At 35.2% G+C, this 22,010-nt stretch overlaps 1 protein-coding gene across 1 annotated transcript in view; it reads right to left on the bottom strand.

Moving 5' to 3' along the window:
* Positions 1-22,010, bottom strand: part of LOC143222307 (uncharacterized) — a 188,539-nt gene that overhangs the window by 44,499 nt on the left and 122,030 nt on the right. The window contains 2 exon segments of the mRNA XM_076448661.1: positions 140-1,048; positions 8,626-8,753. Coding sequence (XP_076304776.1) covers positions 140-1,048; positions 8,626-8,753 — 1,037 coding nt within the window.

Consider the following 22,010-nt stretch of genomic DNA (forward strand, 5'->3'; position numbering starts at 1 on the left):
TTTCTAACTATTTACATTCGTTTATAAACATTTTGTGGTTTATATATATATATTTTGTTTCACTTTTATTGTTGACTTTACTGTGTTAAACCAGCCTTCAATGTAATTCAGTTAATAGTCATTGAAAACGTTTACTCACCATTTGGATATTTTTCAGTTACTTCTTCCGATGATCTTTTCTTCTTTAAATTCACTTTTTTAAAGATTACTCCAGTGGTCTTCTCAATTTCGGACTCACTCAGACTTGATGCAGATGGACTCGGAAGTCCCTGATCTATGCTAGATTCACCGGCCAGATCACTGCTCTGTCTGGAGTGATCACTGGAAAAAGTGCGAGGAGACACTGGACAGCTAAGGTCAGTCACTCCAGAGTCGTGGGTGCTACCTAACAACGTGAACTTACTATCTTGTTTCGGTACAACGGGATCAACAGCGTCAACAGAGGAAGTCTCTAAAGGCTCCACGACTGCTTGCTGTTTACGTAAAGGGCTTAGCCTTTTTCTAGGAGTGGGAACAGGTACCGTCTGATCTTCGCTGCTAGTAGATTGTGACCTATGTTTTATAGGACTTCCGTCCGCCGAAAGTCTACTCTCTCTAGGAGACGGGGGCGTGTCCCCCCGAACTGGTATCACAGAGCTTTGAGGTCCTCGCTTGCCGCTCAGGGGAGAAGTACGAGGTACATTAGATCTAATTGGTACATCCTCTTGACCACCTCCATGATCTTCCTCTACAGACGACGAGGAAGAAGATTTTCTTCTTCTTGAAACTTTTTTCAACACAGTTCTATCCATGTCAGTAGGGGGTGGGTAAACGAAATGTCGACTCTCGTCTGTACATTTGGCAACAGGTACCTCACCTTTAGGAATTGCTCCTAGTTCTGAAGAGTTTCTCGTTGAAGAGTTTTTATCGGGAGCAAAAGCGTTAGTTTTATAATCAAATGTCCGTGGTGGTTTTTTAGGGACTGACGAGACACTGGTGAAGGGTGCTGTTGACGTAGTCGCTTGTTCTTCAGTTTCGTTAGTTACATGCTTGTCACTGAAGGCCACACCTGTTATTGATGTAAAATAGCTTTGTTGTAATTCACTTGAAATATTACAACAATGCGCAACAACAATGCTTTAAACAAACTTCCCAGAAAACGACGAAATCAACGTAGGATTGAAGAAATCAGGGTAAAGGGGAGGATGGGGTGACATCTATCTGTAGAACCAAAAATAAACACTACACGAACATTTTAAAAATGTTCTAAATGATTCTAAATGTATCGCTTTTTACTAGTGATGTAATCCATCAATAGCATCAAGAACTACAAAGTCAAAGATAACATAAAACTAAGTTCATCTTTTTAGTCGATCAGTTCAAGCTATATGTGAACGATGGCTTTATTTAGCAAAACCATGTGAGTGCACATATTCAGGACTAAATTTTATAGCGCCATAATTCTGTCAAAATTTGACAGACGTTAATTATTTGAGACAACTTATATTAGTAACAAGTTGAAAACACTATTGAGATAAAACACGGTACACAAGTTCCTTTAAATTGATCATTAAGAGAAAAGAACCTATCTGGTAAAATTCTAAAATCGCTAACATTGAAATAAGGTTTATAAAAACAAGGCTTGTCAGTTTAATATATTTCTAAATGCACTATAATGTTGTCGACTTTCACCTTACTGTTCTGCCAACACGAATAACTGAAATCAAGCGACCTTTGTTGTATATTACGTAAATAATAAACCTTTTAAAAATAAGTATGCTTTAGACACAGTATAATTGTAAAATAACATTTTAATACCCATAGAAACGTATGACAAAAGACATTTCACTATTTAAACGTTCTGACACGTGCTCTTGAGCCAGAACAGTCGCATGGTACCTGACGCCAACTTCTGAAGGAGACTGACAGTGTGTGACTGCTGGGCGGTCTGAGAAAGCTTAACCAGTGAACAGAGAGGATAAAAAAACAGCCAGTGTTTTCTGACATTTTTCGAGTTTAAATCTGACAGACCATATCTGCTGAAAACTGAATAATTTACTTTTGCTTACATATTTTAAATTTTTTATGTGTTGCGACTCAGGTTGTACCATACATTCAGAGAACACAACATCCATAAACTTATCGGTGATAAATGAATGCAAAAAGATGTAATGCTTATTTTTAAGGTACGTTTGTTTGTTTTTGAATGTCACGCAAACCTACACAGGGGCCACCTGCGCTCGCCGTCCATAATTTAGCAGTGTAAGACCAGAGGGAAGGCAGCTAGTCAGTATTACCCACCGCCAACTCTTGGGCTACTATTTTACCAACGAATAGTGGGATTGACCGTAACATTATAACGCCTTAACGGCTGAAAGGGCGGACATATTTAGTGTGACAGGGATTCAAACCCTTTAAGGAATGAAAAAATGATAATATTAATATAAAGACATTTATTCGTCTTTTTTGTAGATATGATACTTTTTTATTTCTAGGTTTAAAATTTTCCAGAGTTCTGCAAACGAGGCATACGTGACAATGACTCCCTTTTTACGGAAACAAAGTTTGAATGAAAATAAAAGTGTCTTAAACATTACATAAACTGTGCTTGGCACAAAAAAACTCAAAAGAACTATGCATTCATATTTTAGAAATTATGTACATTAAGATTAAACCTCTGGTTAAAAAAATAAAAACCAATAACTTCAGTGATGTCACGTCATAACAACTATGTTTTATTAGCAGCTTCCTCGTCTCGTAACGTTACGAAATATGATATTACGTCATTAACAGTCTTTAGGAAATTGTTGTGTTCTCTAAATCCGTTTTAATAATTTAATCTTATGTCATAGAATTTCGCGATCATCTTAATGTTATTGTTCATTCGTAAGCCTAAATTCACAGTAGATGCTGTGGCGTTTTCTGGTTCACGGAGGTTTGTGAAATTGATTTGAATTTCGCACGCAGCTATACAAGGACTACTTGCGCTGGTCGTCCCTAATTTTGAACTGATAGACTAAGAGGGAAAGTCGATTAATTCATATCGTTTCTGGGGCATTGTAACCGAAGATTTGACCGTCACGCGAGTGACGGAACACGATTTTGTGAATACGGAGATCCATGGACTAGCGGTCCAAACATAAAAAAACTTGACATTTTTGGTTCATGTATTTTCCATTTTGAATATTCAAATTATATAGCGTAGACATCTCTGTAACTAAAATAATTTTAACTAATGAAATTATGTAGTTTTTGACAACACTGCATGTTTATCATGGCAATAACATCTTATTTTTCGAATTTCGATTGTTTGTAAGAAACAAAACTACGAGTTAATCGAGTTGGCAGATTGTTTGTTTCTAATTTTGCGCAAAGCTACACGAGGGCTGTCTGCGCTAGTCACCCCCCAATTTAGGAGTGTAAGACTAGAGGGAAGAAAGTTGATCATCACATTATAAACGGCTGAAAAGGTAAGCACGTTTGGTGTGACGGGGGATCCGAATCACTTAACAATGGTATTTTGAAATCAAAATAGTATCCCCCAGTTAAGTTTTGTAAAACTAAGACATCAAATGATTTATGAAACCAAAAATACGATAATTGGTTATTCAGACTACACTGTAAATTATATTTAGTAGAGGTAGCTTTACATGTTAAAAGATAATCCTATTTATTTTTAATGTTACTGATGCAACATTTTTAAAAATCGGAGTGTTGGCAGGTCTTGGGGGAGGTATCTGAAAAAAAAGATGTTTTCAGAACATTTTTAATCTCTGAATTTACTCTGTAGGGATTTCTGGCGCATACTTCACGAGAATTCTACAAATATTCGATAAGCTAGAGTTACATGATTATGCATACCACTCCATACCGACACTTCCCCCTCTTCTGCAAGTATTGTCTCAACCAGTTGACCAGTTTAACATGTAGGGAAAGGCAGTATTAACTATTTGAGAAGGCCATGGCAAACTACGCCAGCACATGGCAAAACGAAATGTAGAAGAATGTGTGGGATTAAATATGCCATTCCAGCTCATCTGTAAAAAGGAATATTTCTCCACGTTTTGTTGTTCCACTGAGTTATTAGCAGTCTTAAAAGTAGGCCATTTTATGCTTTGCTGTGAGTGGAATACACTTTTATTAGATATGTTTACATATATATATATATATATATGGGCTAGTAACGCAAGTTTCTAATCCCTTGACCTCCGACACGGAATCCAAATGCAGTTGTGGGTATCTGATGACATCTCGAAGCAGGCACCATATGGCAGATAGTGGCCGTCTTCTTGTGTTGTAAATCCATCATGTCTTCACTCAGGTCATACAACTTCTCCTTTCCCTGCATATCGAAACTGTCACCTGTTGGAGCGACTTTGTCTGTCAAGCACTGGAACTGCTATACTCACTTCCCATTCTTTACTTTGAGTAGCTGTTTCTTCTTTGTCGTGGTACATTCACCCACCTGTTGCCATCCTCCACTCTTTCGTGAGACTGATTGAGTAAGTTACCTTTTAGTGTGTGTGTGTGTGTAAATCTCTTATTTCTAGGAATAGCTCACTCTTTGTCTTTATGGATCCGGCTTTATGGTGAGTGGCGCCTATCCTGTTGAACTAGTAAAAGCCACTTTGTTCATTTATCGCAGTAACTGTACTATTGATTTGGAAGTAGTTTCATATCCTACTGTAACATTTTGACGTACTGCTAAACAATTTGTTGTAACTTACAAGCTTATTTTATCTGTCCAATCACCATACATGAGTGAAACATCCAGGTGTCTTTTTATGGAGCACCTTAAACTGCATGATTCAATTCAAAGGGATAAATGCTGCAAAGTTATTTGAGATCACCTCATATATTTTCAATACGTTCGAACCATACGTATGTATCGGTGTTTCGACTGATGACCTGGGGGTAGGAGTCAGGTACAGCAATGACCTCTTCACCCCCGAATATAAACTGAATAAATAATTATTTGCATTTCAAATCACTTAGTTGTTTATTAAATCTCTAATTTGCACAGCAATGAACTGAGGGGAAACTGACTATCTCATAAAAGCATTCATTCCTTTGCGACAAAAATAATATTATAGCTAAATGAACCTTTAATTGTTTTTACGATGTATTTTTTGTGCTTCATGTCTTTCATTAAAAATACTCCCTTACACCCATTGATGTTGACAACGTTACTTATTATTAAATATAGAAAACATTTAACATGACTCGTAATGCAAGTTGTTTGAATGTCTTAAATATAACAAGAGCATATTCTGATTTGCACTTCTCATGAAATAAAAAAAAGTGAAATTAAATATTAAACTTGCTTTGTAGTTAAATACTTACGAACAATTATATGACTTTCCCCCTATTGTACCGTACTCATACTATCAACTCTTTCAACTAGAACAAATGTTTCAGCGCATCTTTAACAGCCGACATCTTATTATACTAAATATCGAGAACCTTTATAAAACAGGTCAAGCAGCAATTTCTAGCATGCTTGATTATTACTCAAAAGTGTTCAATCGCTACAAAATAAAACCGTTTAAACATTCAGTTATTCGATGGTAATGGATCACATATGTGACCAATACCATAAAACAAATCTACTTCAAACATAAAACTCGTTCAAGACAGTACCACATCATGCTTGTTTATTAGTTAAATGTCGTTGAAATTTGTGTGAATTATCTAAATGAGGTTATGCTTTTACATTTTCGTTCCTGCTACGTTATAACTTGTGTAAACTTGACGTTATTTACAATTATTTTACTTTCTGCAACCCTACCTCTTATATCGATAGCATCGGTATTGTTTACTGTTTTCTAGTAATTAAGCCTAACCTCACTCCTGATAACGAACCTTTGAAAAATCTGAAGTTTTTGGTCAAATAAAATACAAAACCACACATGCATATACAAACATATGCCACTGAAGACTTGTCTCAGGCACTTGAATAAATCTTTTATCAAAAGTTCGATTTATTACGTTTAAATAATAACTATACATTATTATGCATGTTGCAAACTTTCCGGATCAACGGTCAAATAGTACATGTGTAAAAACACCATGAAGGGTTTTTAAGAAACAAATCAGTATAATACAGCTTTTTAATTTATTTATTTTTTCTAAAGTTCGATTATGCGTTTCATAGCTGTGTAAATATGGAATAGTAAATACTTTTCACACAAAGATTCACGTTAGAAATGTAGACAAACCTGGTTTGCTGAAGTTATTTCAAAAGGAGCTCCCTCTCGAAAAGCTAACCTTTACCTTCACACTTAGACGCGGGGGCCTTAACTTCGGGACATAGAAATGATCTCCTATGCAGTTTTCAATGCAAAGGGTATCTTCCGACCTTCAACATAAATTACCTTCAAAGTAGCTCGCAGTTGAAACGCTGTCTTTTGACCTTTGACTTAAACTTGTACCACTATTTCACTTATTTTCTAGTTGAATTCAAATACGTTTTGTAGTTTGTAAATACACAGGATATGAAATAGCAAATACTGTTATATGAAGTAAAAATCACAGATGGATTTACGGATATTGTGTAAATGGTGGAATCAAAGTGGAAGAAATTAGAAAAGAAAAACTGACGCTGTATACACCGGCATCAGAAGTGGAAGAAATTGGAAAAGAAAAACTGACGCTGTATACACCGGCATCAGAAGTGGAAGAAATTGGAAAAGAAAAACTGACGCTGTATACACCGGCATCAGAAGTGGAAGATAATTAGAAAAGAAAAACTGACGCTGTATACACCGGCATCAGAAGTGGAAGAAATTAGAAAAGAAAAACTGACGCTGTATACACCGGCATCAGAAGTGGAAGAAATTAGAAACAAAAAACTGACAGTGTATACACCGGCTCAGAAGTGGAAGAAATTAGAAAAGAAAAACTGACCCTGTATGTACTGACATCATAATGGGAAAAACGCACTCAGAAAAGGATATGAATATTATTTTTGTTGGTGAATTCTTTTTTGGTATTATCAGAGTTAGACATGTAAGCAAAGTGAAGTTTGTTTTCCTTCCAAACTTGGGGGGAAAATGGATATTATCTAGCCAATGGCATGAAAGAGAGGAAAGAAGAAAACATGAAAGGAGTCAATGAATAGTTCTTGAAAAGAACATACTAGAAGTATAGCTGGTTACAAGGTGAGGAAGATCCGTGGGTCAAGAAAAAACAATAACGTGTTTGGAAAAAGGCTTTGGGAGGGAGGGAGGAGTTCTTAAACAAAATGAAGAAGCCAAGCAGTTTTAACATGTATTGCATCACTGAACATATAATTTATAATACTGTTTATTGACACAAACACTGTTTGGAGTTGGCGAGCATGCAATCACATCTATGTTTCATTTAGTGTATGCAATCAATGAACTCCAATTATTTGGAACTCCATAAAAGCGTTATTGAATCTTTTGGTTTTGTCCAAAAGTCGGTTTATTTTAGCAGCCTCAAAGGATTATCTGATTCTTTGAATTCTAGATGCCTTATCCCCCTATACAGGGTTTAATGATAGGTGTGTTCATGTACGCAATTATCGAGAAACTCAATGAGACCAAAACTCGGTTCGTGGTGTTTCCACTTCAGTAGTTCTTTCGCCTCTGGTGCCTTTCATATGTCATCTCTCACAAGTTAAAAAAAAAAATCAACTCATCAGTAGGTAGGTTCAAAATGTACTCAATCTATCATATCAACCAACATTAGAAATATTCAGATCTCAGGAAACTTTTTGTCTTTCACAGTAACACTTTTTTACAATTTTTATTCACTGCTAAAGAAATTTTATTTTTAACATTTATACATGTGTCTTTCATCAATAACAAGTTTTACAGTCATCTATGCTTCAGAGTAACTAACTATCCATCAAATCATGTCTGCCAAATACTCTACAGTAACCAATACTCATCTCATATTGCCATTAGCAGCTAAGGTTTAAGGGGATTACCAACCCTATTACGGAAAGGTTTCAATTTTTACTTGTTTTGATCTAAACTTCAGTTACACCAGTATTTTGTTTTGCACAATCTATATCTCAATGACCATTACGTTCCTTCAACATATGCACATTATTCAATAATAAGTTAGACATAATACAATTACCGCTATTAAAATAGAATCCAATTGGGGGGAGGAGAGCACTAAAAATAACATTTTGTCTGTTTATTTAGCTTCCCATATGAGCAACCTAAAAAGATTAATTCTGAAGTAGTTTTTACTTTTAGTTTCATCAATTGTCCGCTTAAATGACATTATTCTAAGGCGACTTATTCCAACTTAAGTATAATTACTTAGAATTAAGAAAACAGCCAATGTCAAGGAATTGTACAGTATCATTTCTCCGAGTCTCATTCATAATGCTATACAAAAACAAGTCTTACTGTGAATCGTAATTTTTAGAAAGAAATGAACTTGATGTTTCTCTATGGATACAACTGAAAATATTTAATTAAGAATTACCGACTTTATGATTTTTGTTCTGTAATAAAATAATTTATTTTGAAGCCCAGAACACTGCTGTAATATCCTGTAAACGCCTTGAAACTACTTTTACTGTCACAACGTTATCAATAGTTTCATGAAACCGAAAATAAATTGACTGATTTAGAAATTAACTAATTACTCGGATGATTCACATACTTTTTCTAAACCTACTCTGGAGAGTTTTCCACAAGATGTCTCCCGGAGCAGAAGAGCGGGTACCTTTTCTTCGGCTAGAGTTGCATGAAAGTCCTTGCATCCATTCTCCAGATATGGCTTTCAGTTCTCTGAAAGAAAGAGAGAGAGTTAATTTCCAACTCAACGTTCTTTCGCAATTATGTGTGTATGAAATGTATAAAACGTAGCTAGAAATATAGAAAACTATAAAGTATTATCAAATACCTATCACAAACTAGTTAGTTGGAAACAAACTATTCAAAACACACAGAAACAAATGAAGTAGATGAAACAAAATGCATAGAAATTGGAATTTTACCAACTTGTTTCACGTTTCAAAGAGTATTCATACACTATCACGTTTTCGCCAAACTATTCAAATAATATAACACAACGACATCAAATTTGTAACCAATCGTGAAACACCATTCTGCTGTAAAATTTCAACTGTATTTCTTAACGAAATGAAAAACAAAACATGCCTATTAAAGTAAAAAATATCCTACAAAAATTTACAGATTTAGTATGATAAATGTAAGGGGCACATTGTTCAATATACACAACTGTTCATTCTAACCAAATTAAATTAACATTCCACTGTGACTATCAGTGACCTCAACATGTATTCCCCTAATTTACGAGTACCAAGTGTGAACACTCAGCACAGGAAAAGCACGTGAACTTTCGATGTTGACATTCTTAACTACTGATTCTGACCAGAAAATTACATTTACTGTTACAAAGTTCAGAGACGTAAAGACAAAAAAAAAAGGTCCGTTTCTTCTGATAATCGAGAAAACCATCTGAAGTGAAACATTAATAGGAATATTTAAATGATAACACAGATAAGAAACTTTGGTAAACTAAGTTGTTGACACATACAGTTATCCAACACACTCCACAGTGGAGTCGCTCCAAGAAACAGTAACGACAGTGTAATTTAATCATTTCCTAAACTTTATATTAACGACCACAATATAAAATTTCCAAACAATCTTCTACTCATTCCTCAAATCTTTAATACTGGATAGTATTACAAAAGTAATACGTCACTCACTATTTTTTTCTGAAAGGAGTGCTAGAATGAGTAATTAACAATGAAATACACCCATCCCCAACCTAACCCATACTAGCCTGCTCCCACTACACTGGAACTTCTGAGTTTAACGCTGCACGTATTTTGCTTTAATACACGAAGTTTATCAACTAAGAATAAATGTTTTGGCTGTTGAAATTTAACATCAAACACGCGTTTCTGCAAAATAGGATATATAACCGCGAGAAGGTTTTAGGAATTGGCCATCATCAGTTAGTCCTCACTGAAGCGTCTAAAGAACAGGATTTACCAACATATACAAATTACAGGCTGTGTTAAGCAACAAAACATTCCTCTTATTAAAACCTAGAGATCACAATATCATTATGTAGGGTGAAAAACTTAGGCTATTTTTCAGTGAATGTATAATTGGTGAGTTCAGATTCTGAGGTTCAATCTAGAATTATTATAACATTTCTAAAGAAAATACTTCTATCAACAAAACAAAAACGAAAAATATTATAATTTGCCTCAAATTGTATTATTGATATGAATCATAATAATATCAAATATCAATATTCTAAACGAAATCTTACTAACAGCAGCAAGTCTGGACTAAAATATATTTCGTTTCAGTCTATTTTACTATATTTACTTATCCCAGCTTTACTGCTTTACTGACAATTATGTTTGGGTAATTCTATAACTCAAGACATACTCATGACCTTCTTAGTAGCTATAACTCAAGATATGCTTCTAATCTATATAATATCTATAACTCAAGACATCCTCCGTGTGTGTGTGTTTGTTTGTTTGCACCGTAAATCCTCCGAGCCTATTAGGCCAAGTACAACCAAAATTTCTTTGCAAATACTATGAGCTGTGTGAAATGTTCTTAGTAGCCAGATTTAAACTTAACCATATTTCTCTTTTGTAAATCCTGTTGGTTATCTCCCAGCCTATAACTGCATGTGTGTATATGTAACCCTAATTTTGAACTGGTAAATTAGAAGAAAAAGCAGCTAGTTAGTTAAAAATACTCACCAATAACTCTTCTGGCGTTATTGTTTGATCAAATAACAGAGTTAGAACAGATTCCACACTCCTACACGTACAGTATTTTCGCAGCCAGCAAATGGTTGCGAACCACGGATCCTTAGATGCACAGGCCGAGTATGCTAATGCAAGACCACGAATAGCCTAGCTTTTAGTAAGTAGGCAATCAACTGAAAACTAATATGATAGTTATTCAAAATATTTCTTGTTCTTTGCAATTAAGAAAACAAACCTTGATGTTCCTAGAAGTTTGAATTATTTACACAAACAAAGACTTTTACTCAATAATTCGATAACATAGGCCTGTGGATTTAAATTTCATAAACGTTGTTTTAGTTTTAATAACGGATTTTCCATGATTCAGCTACACAGATTTAGAAAAAAAAAAATTCTTGCACGTAAGGATTTCTTTACAAATTGTGAAGAAAAAAATTCTTACTTAGATCAAATTATTATTTACCATATTGAAAATTTTGTATTATGTTTGGGTTCTAGAACAATCGATAAGACTCTCACGTCGCAGTTGGTGTATTGGATATTAATTTCCAATTCAGCATACAGAAATTACTGTAGAACATGTAAACATTTCAAGACAACAAAACCAAGTCAGTATAATCAGTGAAAAAAAAATACAAATAGTGCAAATTTCGAAACTGAGTTTGGGAAAAAGGAAAGAAAAAGACAAAAACTTACATACAAAATTAAGTCGTCAGAAATTTGAAAAAAAAAAAAAAACGTGATAATATGTGGAATTAATTGTCAGTTTGATTGTTTAAAGTTATGCACAAAGCGACACAATGAGCTATCTGTGGTCTACCCACCACGGCTATCGAACCCCGGTTTATAACGTCATTATAAGTCCGCAGACGAAGTTGTCAGAACCAAAAACTTGCTTAAAATTAAAATTTAAACTACTTCACATGAAGAGACAAAGAGTAATCTATAAAGCACGAAATTAACTCGTGAAAGTGATAACGTGCAAACAAAGACGTAAAGTACACGTTTCAGTACTTCTTTTGCCAAAAAATATATGCTCACTCCACATTAACTAGTTCAAAATTTAAGTAAAAGCCACAATTAAGTGGTGAACTAAAATTAGAAGCGACCAAAATAAAAGGCGCATACACTTATGTCACTATATATATTGCTGTAACTGTATAGTGAAAGTAACGAAGTTAGAAAAAAGAGAGAAAGGACCTCGTTCTTTAGTGCTAGTACCGATGAAGCCACAGTGGCGAAACGTTAGCAGAAATAAAGTTAGCATTTATCATTATCTAGAAAGTACAAAGGTCGCTTATTTTTCATAACTTGATTGTCAAAAATGTCTGAATCTTCCACTACGGTTACAGGTCGAACGAACTATTACAGACGAATAAGGTCAACACCTTATTTAATAACAGAGTTTAATTTCTGCGTTTATTAAAACATTTGTACAGACCACTTTCTAAGTCTATGACTGACTTCTTTTGTCGCTGATTTCTCTAAGCCTTTCTGAGTATCCAACATACTCAATAGTTAACAGCTATTATTTAATTTACCACATCGAACATATTTTATTATTATGTTTGGGTTCCAGAACGATCGATAAGACTCTCACGTCGCAGTTGGTCTAGAGAAATCTACAGCCAGTGGTTGCCACAATTTTAACATCACAAAATGATTCACTTATGTAACAAAAATTTGAATATTGGCTGGTAATTTCTGTTTCATCCTGCGTTCGAGCTTTTTAAAGAAACACCGGATTTTTGTAAGAAAGCTAACTTCAAGAGGTAATCGTTTACACCAGAATTGTGTGTTGTTTTTTATTACCACTACTTATTACGACTAAGCGATGAAATTGTTCACTGCCACAAAACACACAGAGATGGTTTAGCCTTAAAATGACGTTAGTGTTAAAGTAGCTAGCTGTACAATTACCTTGACTAAAACAACAAGAAAAATGAACAATTTGCTGGGTTGGTCACTTTGTGGTTCGATATCTAAGTGATGGTGACTTGCCTAGTTTTTGAGGTTCTTGGGTAGAGAAACATGTGAAAGCGTGTGGCAATCATCTTTTAAATTAAGACTGTCATTATTCATTTTTAGTGTGGTAATTATTCAATTATTCTATTATAATTCAATTATATTAATTCAATTATAACTAATGAATATTTTGGCTATACCTACATATAAAGTCTACCGTCTCTATGACAAAGTCACACTGTCCAGTCTGTAAAAAGCTTTATTTGTTTCAGCAGTAATTTTTTTTTTGTTTTTAGTTTCGCGCAAAGCTACAAGAGGGCTATCTGCGCTATCCGTCTCTAATTTAACAGTGTAAAACTAGAGGTAAGGCAGCTAGTCTTCGCCACCCACCGCCAACTCTTTTGCTACTATTTTATCAACAAATAGTGGGATTGATTGTAACATTATAATGCTCCCACGGTTGAGAGAGCAAGCATGTTTGGTGTGACGGGGATTCCTGCGGCCCTCAGATTACGAGTCGAGTGCCTTAACCACCTGGCCATGCTGGGCCTTTCGGCAGTAAAATTGAAGTAATAGCTTTGTTTTGAATTTTGCGCCATTCGTCCATAATTTATCAGTGAAAGACTAGAGAGAAGGCAGCTAGTCATCACCACCCATTATCAACTCTTGGGATACTTTTTTACCAATGAATAGTGGGGTTAACAGTCACATTATAATGCCACCATGATGCTGAAAGGGCGAGCATGTTTGATGGAACGAAGATTGCAAATCAAATCCCTAACCACCTGACCATGTTGAGCTGTAAACTAAAGCACAAAACGTACATAAGTTAGTGTTACTTTATATCGATTTAGGTCGCACTTAATAACGGCTTAACTAAAGTTAGACTAAAGACAAGTGCACTTTCAGATTTCGCGTTTGTGATTATAATTTTGTGTTATCTAAAAATCCTGCATTTAAAGAGAGTACTGTTGCAATAAAAATACTAATTTGACCACAGATATTTTGTGGGTCTCTGGTAGTCGAATAATAAGGCAGAGTTTAGAATTAAACATTAAATTTCAGTGCAACCAACATGTATCTCCAGATATTTAGCAATGTATGCTCCTCTTCTACTCGTTTTTAAAAGTTTGGCTCATTTCGACTTGAAAGGAAACACTTTATTAAAACCATTTTGATTTTGTTACTCGTATTTTGTAAGCAAGTCAAGGTCATGTTAGAGACTGAAGTGGGCAGTAGGTTCCTGGTCCAAATGACTGTATGGTACTCCTAGATCAAAGCAAATTAAGCAGGCCGTCTACTTTTGTCAGCAAGCTGAAGCAGCAGGTTTGTCGTGGTAACCTGCATGAATACTCAGTCTGACAAAAACAAAACAACAACAACAACAAAACGCGATGTTTTTATAGTAGTTCGTCATAATGAACTTCTTAATATTAGTTTAAACATTACGTAGCATCACGCTAAAGTGCGACTCAAAAGTGTAATCTATCTATCTCCTCGAATGGAAGGATATAAAAATCAAATAAAGCAAAACTCTGTTTAATCACGATGTTATTATTTTCTGTTTAAAGCAAGTTCTCTTTTATTACAAAGAGACGACGTTGTATGTACTCTACTTTCGAATTATGAGGAATCAAATATGCGATACTGATTTTTTTCTGTCCTCCCCACTCAATATATTTCAATATCATTGTTGACCTGTTCGCTAAGGTTAGCCAACTTCTTATTCAAATATAAACGATTTTCAGTATTAATTTTCTTCAACGACATTCCTATTGTAAGTGGTAATTGTAAAGCTAATTATTAAGTTCCTAAACTATTCAAACAAGCTGCCTGGTTAAAACGTTCTTACAATGCTGGCCAAAATTTTAAGGCCAATGAACATAGAGAAAAGATATGCATTTTACGTTGTTAGACTTAACCACTTATTTGAGTAGAGCTTCGAAAGATGACAATAAGAAAAGAGAAAATAAAAAAAAACTTTAGCATTTAATAGGAAAAATGTGAACACTATGAAATTAGCCTAAATACTAGCCAGTCAAAAGTTTAAGACCATACCAAAAAGAAGTCCTAAAAAGAGTAGGAAATGTCCAACAAGAAGACTCAGTAGTGAGTTGCACGGCCTTTATTGCGAATAACTTCAAACATTCGCTTTGGCATGGTTGATATAAGCGTTTGCAGAAGACTGGCTGGAATGTTATTTCAAATGGTGATGATAGCTTCACAAAGATCATGTACTGTTTGGAATTGACGTCCATTTCTATAGACTTCCCTTGCCATCCATCCCCAAACATTTTCAATGAGGTTCAATTCGGGCGAACACGCTGGATGGTCCAAAAGAATCACGTTATTCGCAATGAAAAAGTCCCTTGTCCTGCGGGCATTGTGGATTGCAGCGTTGTCCTGTTGAAAGATCCAGTCATTTCCTCACAAGCGAGGGCCTTCTGTCAATAAGGATGCTCTCTCCAACATGCCAATGTAGTCATCTGCTGTTTGACGCCCCTGTATAACCTGAAAATCCGTTGTTCCATGGAAGGAGAAAGCACCCCAGATCAGGATGGAACCTCCTCCACTGTGTCTTGTAGAAAATGTCTCCGGTGGGATATCCTTATCGTGCCAGTAACGTTGGAATCCATTTGGACCATCCAGGTTATTTTTTTTCTCAGAGAACAAAACATTCTTCCACTTTTCTACGTCCCATGTTTGATGCTTCTCAGCAAAGTTTAACCGACCTGTTTCGTGCTGTGGAAGGAGGCGTGGCCTTTGAAGACTTTTACAGTTTTTAAAGCCTTCCTCTCGTAGATGCCGTCTTATTGTTCTCGAGCTGCATTCTGCGCCCGTAAGGGCCTTAATCCGGTTCGACGATCGGTTGGTGTCTTGCCGGACAACCCATCGAATCCTCCCTGCTCAACGCCGGCGAAATTTTCTTGGGCCGACCACTTGAAATTCTAGTTCCATATCCCTCAGGGTCTTTTAAGAAATTTGCAACATCAGTTTTACTACACCCAATCTCACCGGCGATGGTACGTTGAGAGAGACCTTGCTTTTGCAGCTCGACAATTCTGCCACGTTCAAACTCTGTCAACTTTTTAGTCTTTGCCACGTTTTTACCCAATGTAACACAGATGTCAGTGGGAGATGTTGGCAACGCTAATGCTTGACCTGCTAGTATTTAGACTAATTTCATAGTGTTCACATTTTCCCTATTACATGCTAAAAAAAGTGTTTTATTTTTATTTATTTTCCCTTTCGTTATATTCATCTTTCGAAGCTCTACTCAAATAGTGGTTGAGTCTAACACTGCAAAATGCACGTTCTTTCTTTATGTTCATTGGCCTTACGATTTTGGCCAGCAGTGTATGTATAGTGCGTTTAGTCTAAATAAAACGAAAATTATAATTGCGTATGAGAGTAATGAAAGAACAAACAATAAATATACCAGTTTATCCGTGACCTACTTTACTAAAGTCAGTTGTATGATGAAGGCTTGCATTGACTCGTTGTACAATGCAGTCTTGCAATAACTATTGTGTTGAATGATGAAGATTTACATTGACTCTTACATTGTACGATGCTGTCGTTATTACATGTAAACGATTTTACCAACAAGTCCAAACTTACTATTTTGTTATTCCAACCTGACTTTAAAATTTTCGTTTACTCTTCGTCAAAATTGCCCACTTTCTGTTCGTTACCAACGTAAAATCAAGCAGTTCAAGATCTTGTCTTACGAGGTCCACGTGTAATAAATCCTTCTGCCTGGACGTAAATATGATAAAATCTTCGTACGAAGTGCTGCAGATATTTCGTTATTAAATTATCTACTGAATACAGAGTATATAACTGATTAAAGTCAGTGTCACAATTTCGAAAATTAAACACCTCAAACTTGTTTGAGAGGACATTTCGAGTGTTTAAGACGAGAGTATTTTGAGCAACTGATACAACAATATATACTAACTAATCAGTAACGTATGCTTCAGTTAGGCGTAATAAATTTGTGAAAAAAACTTACTGCTTAAGGCAGTAAAGGAGCTGAAATCGTCTTTCCTAACTTGCAAGAATACTCTTCATTGAGCTACATTACCTAAATGTTCGTGGATCAGTCTTCCTTAAACTACTTTACATAATGCTCGTGGATCAGTCTTCCTTAAACTACTTTACATAATGTTCGTGGACCAGTCTGTCTCAGGATACAGTACATAAACTTGCATAGGTCATTCTCCAATACATCAACATAAGCATCCCCAATATAACGATATACTATTGTAAGCATGCTCTGGATAATAAAGGACTGTGTAAACTTTTCTAAGAATTTACGAGTGAAAGTAAAGAAGCATTTGTAACAATATATCAATCATGCTACATATCTTACATCCAGTAGCAACAAGACCTTTCGTTTAAGACCGTGGTTCGTCAGGCCGGCTGGAATACAACACCCAAGACGCTATTTATATTATCGAACTGTATGAACAAGAACTGTTTTATCTATTTTATTTGAGAAATTTTCAATTAATATTTTGGTTAAAAATTAATAATACAACAGTATTCAGTTATTTAACACCGACAATTCATTTTAACTTGAATTAATTTCGTACATAATTTAGAAGAACTGATGAACCAGCCAGAATAGTTTACACTTCTTTGAGCAAGTCAGTAACCACAGCGTCAACGGAAGACGACTACACAAGCTGCACTAAGAACTTATGATAGAAAATAAAGTAAATGTATATGTAAACTATAATATATATGCTAATTCCAGCGTAGACCTGGCCCTTCCCCAAAACCAGGATTAATCAGAAGGGTTGGGTACGTCAGACAGAAGAGTAAAATCAGTGAAACAACAGAAGTCGAAGTAAATATGCTAGTATAACACAGATAGTTACATATGCTCAATATAATACTGTTAAATAAGTATACCCAATATCAGTGACACTCATGTAAGTATGCTAATCAAACAGCACAAGTATCTTCAACATAATAAAACATCTACGCAAGTATGCTAATCAAGTATAGACAAGTATTCTCAACATAATAACGAACATCCACGAAAGTATGCTAATCAAGTATAGACAAGTATTCTCAACATAATAACGAACATCCACGAAAGTATGCTAATCAAGTATAGACAAGTATTCTCAACATAATAACGAACATCCACGAAAGTATGCTAATCAAGCATAGACAAGTATTCTCCACATAATAACGAACATCCACGAAAGTATGCTAATCAAGCATAGACAAGTATTCTTAACATAATAACAAACATCTACGTAAGTATGCTCAATTTACCAACAGTCACCTCACCTGTGTAAGTTTTCACATATATTCAAAACACTTACATAAGTATGCTCAAGATAATAAAAGGCATCCGAGCATGTTCAACAGCCTGTTCTCGATAGGAAGATTGAGGTGGGCTAGACAAAAAATTGAGAGGACTACATTCTACATCTTGTGGACACATACTGTAGTATTCAAGCAGTTAACTAACAGCCTCCACCTTTCGAGTCTAAAGACGTGTAGATATACATTCAGATAGTGAACCAACTGTCAGTCAATGTTGCTTCCAGTGTTCAAGCCTAAAAACGTGTAGGCATACTGCAATATTCAGATAGTGAACCAACTGTCAGTCAATGTTGCTTCCAGTGTTCAAGCCTAAAAAACGTGTAGGTATACTGCAATATTCAGATAGTGAACCAACTGTCAGTCAACGTTGCCTCTTTCAAAGTTATACAAGTAGATATATTATTCATTATTATTTCTTTACTGTATTCTTTAATAAATACAATGAAAACACAACTTGTTCAAGTATTTGTTACGAATACGTCAACACGCGTCTCCAGTAACGAAATTATATTTTAAGCATCACCGAACACGGGTTTGAAATTGAATGTTATATTATATTGACATCGCATAAATGAAATATGCACTTAAAGATGTCCTACAATTTTCTATCGCGAAAATCTTTTTAACTGTATAACACTTGTGTTTTTAAAGCGTATTTAACATTTCAAAAAGGGAAAAATAAGAACATTGCTATTGAATTTATCAAAATGTGTGTTTAAGGTTGTAGTTCTTTTAGATGAATACAAAAAGAAGTAATCGTGAAACAGACTGACAAAAATGTAATGAACATGAAACAACATAAAGTTAAAATACATATTAACTTTTATTTTATTTTTTCTAGGGGAAAGTTATGTTAAAACTGTAAAGTCATTAACTTCTCATCATACAGTTTTACATCTTCATTAGAACGTGTATGATATGAGAAAGTTTCGGCTCGCTCTACTATGAAAGTATAATTTTGAAAATAGTTTCCTTTTGCTAATACCTACTTTTGATTTGTTAATCAATACATAGGATCATATTTATTCCAGCACATTGCAAACATGAGATGTGTAATACACCTGGTTTCTTTGTTTCGAATATTTGCACAACGTTACACAATAGCCAATAATTTTTAACAGACAGACAAGAGAGAAGAGATCAATAGCAAACCACCGCTAACTCTTGGGCTACCCTGATTAAATTTTAGGATTTGACAGTCCCCCTTATAATGTACTCGCGACCCAAAATATTGAGCGCAATGTTCGGGCAATAAAACACGAACCATGGATACGCGGACTTAAACAAATATTGTTTTCTCTCTTTTCACCACCTTCTTGACCTCAGGAACGACCGGTTGAGGGCAGACTTAATAGTAAAATATAAACTCAACTTAAAAACCTTGAACGTAGTTTTTGAAACTACTTTTACAAATCGTATTCGATTTTTTTTTCAAGTTGTTAATGGTTTTTATTAATGAATAGTTTAATTATTACATTTGTTTATCACTACTTAGTTATTTTTATTTTCATATTTCTAACTTTGTTCTTTTAATATGTTTATAATTACTTAAAATATTATTTCACAACAGTTGAAACCAATTTAAGGTGATGGGAAAAGCGCCCCCTTGAGGAGTAGAAAATAAATCCATCGTCAATGATTTTACGTAAAAATTGTGACACTAGAACGCACCGTTCAAACACAACTCATTAAACCAGCAAATACGTTTTCTGTGTTGGAACAGATTTGGAATGAAACGTCTGGTCGCACGAAGATTTTAGAAGTTGTAGTTAGTACAGATAGGCATACAAAACTTCGTTCTACGTGTACCATATATGTAGGTACGCTTGTTGATTTAGGCGTATTAAGGTCACTCAACTTTTCACAATTCAATTGATTCTCTGAGGCTTTATAAATTGCTACCTATCACAATATTAGGGTCTGACTGGTGTATTAAACCTAGGAGTAACACACCTTTTCCCGCCACACAAGCATAAAAAATTTGAAAAAAAAAAACTTGAAAAATGGCGTACCATTAGAGTTGTTAAGTTGGAAGTGGGTGGAAATCACGTACATGGATAACCTACTCTCGTATTATTTCCTTAGCCACCCACATCACGCCGACATAGCACAGACATCACGACTCTAAAGGTTAACGTTCCCTAACAAGTCTGACAGGTTGAGCTCAAGAAGACAAAGCGGCAGGGAACAGGTCTGGAACTAGCGTATTACGATAAGGCTATTGGGCTCGAGCATTAGATAAGAACACATAATCTCGTTGTTCAAGCAAAAGTCTCGTTGAGAAGGTTTTGTTGGTTGGTTGGTTTTTGGTTGTTTTTTTTTTACAACCTTCTAGCTGTGGTTTGAAAATGGTGAACACATGAAACTCAATTTAAACACATTTATTTATTCTCATAGCCTAAATAAATTTTAATACGATGTGCAGTTTTCCCTTTCAAAAATAATGGATTCCTCAACATTATAAGGATATTTTTAATGACTAACATAAAAATATACTTTATTTAGCCAACCATATTTTAGTCGTGTTTTTATTTTCAAAATCTGTTGGAATGTTCAAGATTAAAAATTGTACATTAGTAGACTGCTATCAATCTTTGCGTGCGTGCGTACGTTTTATTTCAGCAAAGCCAAATCTGACTATCTGCTGTGTCCATCAAGGGTAATCGATCCCCTGATTTTAGCGTTGTAAATCCATAGACTTACCCCTGACCCAGCGGGGAACACGGACGTCTCTCTAGTAATGTTTACTTGTGTGTGTGGAATTTGATATTTCAGTGTTAATAAATAACGAAATCGACAGTATGTCAGACCACATGTACCCGTGAATGGCTCTGTATGTGGTTGGGTGATGTTAGTAAAAGAAAGCCGTTGTTACTGTGGTTATATCTTTGTTCAAGATACACAAATTACAACGGTCGCTGGGAGTAATTTTCGAGAATCCACCTTCTGAATAACCCGTTATAATGTTCGGCTAATCCCAGTATTAGTTAGTAAAAAAATAGCCTAAAAATTTTCGCTGGGTGATGATGACTAGTTGTCCTTCTAGTCTTACACTGCTAAATTATGGACGGCTAGCGCAGATAGCCCTCGTATAGCTTTGTGCGAAATTAAAGAAAGAAAGTAAGAAACAAACAAACACTTGGTCACAACGACAATAAACAAATGATACTGCTGCACACTGTTGATCATAAACAATCGGGTTTTGATACGGCACAGCACAGAGGGCCCCATTGTGCAGCTTTGCACTTAAAAGCAAAACAAACAAGTTTGCAATTTTTAAAAGTATATAAAATATATCTAGTTTGGTTAAAGTTATTCACCCCCCCTTTTTTTTTTTTTTTTCGTTTCAGGTCAAGCAGAAACAAGCATGCGACCAGTATCTTTACGGGCGCTAGAAACAAACCTGTCGTGTGTTAACAAAACTTGTATAGACCTTACGTGAGAAAAAAGAAATCAACTTTAGAGGAAACAGTTGATTAAGGTTTGTTATCTCGAAATCATGGTTTAACGGACAATTGTAGCTACAATAAACTGATGGACGCAGGTCCGTTTCCTTCTTCACCTGTTACACCGTACGAGTCTTTGTAACAAACTTTTTCTATACACCCAGTTGCGCCAGGTACTCCGACAGGAAACAGTACTCCACTACTTCTAGTTAAGAAAGCACTGATCTGGTAAATTTGTTTTTGCACCGTTGTAATTCGAGTAACCAAATGTATTTCAAACAATAGATCATTCGAGCCCGTGAAACAGAATGCAGAAAATTGGATACCATTGCTAACGCCATCTGCTATAGAGTTTAGAAATTAAAATACTTTGTGAAAAGTGGAGTGTTCTAGGTATTTTCGGATAAATGACATTCAGTTGCGTGGCGAAAATAGAAGCCATTTCATGCCAGAAATTAAACATCCACTGCCACTAAAAATCACTCACGAATAAAAGAGGCTGCTTATTAAATGAATCATTA

The sequence above is a fragment of the Tachypleus tridentatus genome, chromosome 8, assembly GCF_004210375.1.
Source record: "Tachypleus tridentatus isolate NWPU-2018 chromosome 8, ASM421037v1, whole genome shotgun sequence".
Lineage (NCBI taxonomy): Eukaryota > Metazoa > Arthropoda > Merostomata > Xiphosura > Limulidae > Tachypleus > Tachypleus tridentatus.